This window comes from Phytophthora parasitica (genome assembly GCF_000247585.1).
Source record: "Phytophthora parasitica INRA-310 unplaced genomic scaffold supercont2.582, whole genome shotgun sequence".
NCBI lineage: Eukaryota > Oomycota > Peronosporomycetes > Peronosporales > Peronosporaceae > Phytophthora > Phytophthora nicotianae.
The window spans coordinates 1-2,065 of NW_008649568.1; the positions used below are offsets into that span (position 1 = coordinate 1).

Genomic DNA, 2,065 nt, shown 5'->3' on the forward strand with positions numbered 1-2,065 from the left:
CTTCTTTGTCTTCAAAACCCAAATAAACCCCGCGGAGAGTGCTCCAGCCTACGCCCAATCGTGCTTCTAAACACGATCCGGAAGGCTGTGTCGCTAATAGTCCTCCACCGCATCACGCCTGCGGTCGACACATTTCTATCCAGTCATCAGAGCGGCTTCCGCAAAAGCCGTAGCACCGCGGACGCTGTCTGGGCCCACAAATGGCTATGCGCACGTGTTCAACAGTATCGAGAAATTGTTCAAGTGCTCGGGTTGACCTCTCGCGCGCGTTCGACACCATCGACACCATCGACTGCCAGAAACTGCTCGAAGTCCTCCAAGAATTCCTACAAGATGATGAAATCCGGCTCATCCGTCTGCTGCTTTCGGATACAACGCTCTCGTTCCGCATTGGCCGCGACGTCCTCGACGCGTTTGACAGCAACACAGGTACGCCACAGGGAAAAGATTTTCAAAACATTACGTTAGTTCGTATGTTGGATATACATACATGCATAATATCTTATGTTAAATATCTTGAACATAACTTACCGTATTCCCATCCGCATGTCTTCATCTGTTTGGTTGCAGCACTATCTTTCGCGATTGAGGACCACCTGATTCAGGCAATTCCTCCTGCTCAGTATCCGAATCCTCGTCAGTCAAATCGCCAATGCTCCAACCTTCTTCCCGAATGTCACCACCATCGCCAACTCCATCATCATCATCATTATCATCATCATCATCATTTTCTTCTTCTTCTTCTTCTTCTTCTGGCTCTTCACGCACATCGGGACCTTCGTCAGAGTTGAGATCCGTGCATTGTTCAGCACCGGTGGTCATCAAGTTCGGGTCTCCATTGTTAACACAACCAGAGATCGTGAGCGAGGTCACACCAGTGCTATATTCTGCGCTTGGTAAGGTCTATAGATACACAAAAGTTAGATTATGTTAGTCTAATGTTGAATCCGATTGTCAAAGAACATTTTGTTGGAAGTGTCAACATTACGTACCGCGTCCTCACGGATATCGCCTTCTAGGATTTGCCGGCGGGGGTTTCTTGAGGCAGTCAAGGCAGAAAATACCACATGACGAACACTCCCTTTGTCAACCGTCTCCTCCGCGACCGTTACAATAATATCACCTACCGCATCCGTAACTTCCGCCGTGACAGCACGTTCATCTTGCCGGGGGGTGTTCGTCGGCTTAGGCAGCCCTCTCTCGTCACCAGCTGCTCTCCACATTCTCGGGACTTGGTCCGGAGCCTGCTGCTTCTCGCCTGGCGTTTTGGCCTTTCGGCTCGTAGCTTTGCCTCCGCAGGGGCTTGATTTTTTTTGTGCGCCACCCGTCTTCTCCTCCGCAGGAACGGCTTTTTCGTGCACACCGGAGGGCTTCTCCTTCGTTGATGCCTTCGCCGCCGCCTTCTTCTGAGCTTGAGCTCTTGTACGGAATCCCGGCATCTCCTTTGTGGTCTCTCGTCGCATACTTCGCTCCCGACGATTGGCCTCTGCCCATCGTTGCTTCTCCTCCGCCGTCAAAATGTTGCGGGGACGGGTCCGACCATTCTTCTCTTCGTGGCGTTTTCTCAAATGAGAGAGGTCAGCTGCTGTCGGTTGGTGGGTGCTAGTACCTGACTCTGGTTCCTTCAACCAAATCCTCAGATAAGGTAAACCTAGTCCTGTACTTTTGTCCGTTTTACACGCGAAAACATATTTTAGTTTTTGTATTTCACGAAGGCCAATACAAAATTTCAGTAAAAAAAAACTTCTTATGTTTAGCCGTACAACATAGCATAGATGCAGCGAAAAATTATGTTGTACTAGTACGGTCCAACATAACGGGAACTAAGGGGTTAAAGAGAAACTGCACTTTGGCATGTGGAGATTGTTGCATTAGTACAGACGAGAGGAAGTAGCCAACCGCAAGAGACAGACCTTCATATATTGATAATATATATATTATATACCGGAGGTTATCAGAAGGGGGAGTATAATATTCTGAATGTGCAGGGAACCACTGTCTTCGCGACATGGCGACATCAGCTCAAACGGTGATATATCCGCGATCGTCGTGAGCTAGAACTTCG

The 2,065-nt window shown here is 48.9% G+C and overlaps 1 protein-coding gene across 1 annotated transcript; it reads right to left on the reverse strand.

Moving 5' to 3' along the window:
• Positions 1–552: 552 nt before the first annotated feature.
• Positions 553–1,463, reverse strand: PPTG_20417 (hypothetical protein; the record flags this gene model as incomplete). The annotated part of the gene is made up of 2 exons (XM_008919216.1): positions 553–903; positions 993–1,463. The coding sequence occupies 2 exons, from the start codon at positions 1,461–1,463 to the stop codon at positions 553–555; spliced, it is 822 nt and encodes a 273-aa protein (XP_008917464.1).
• Between the last annotated feature and the right edge of the window lie 602 nt (positions 1,464–2,065).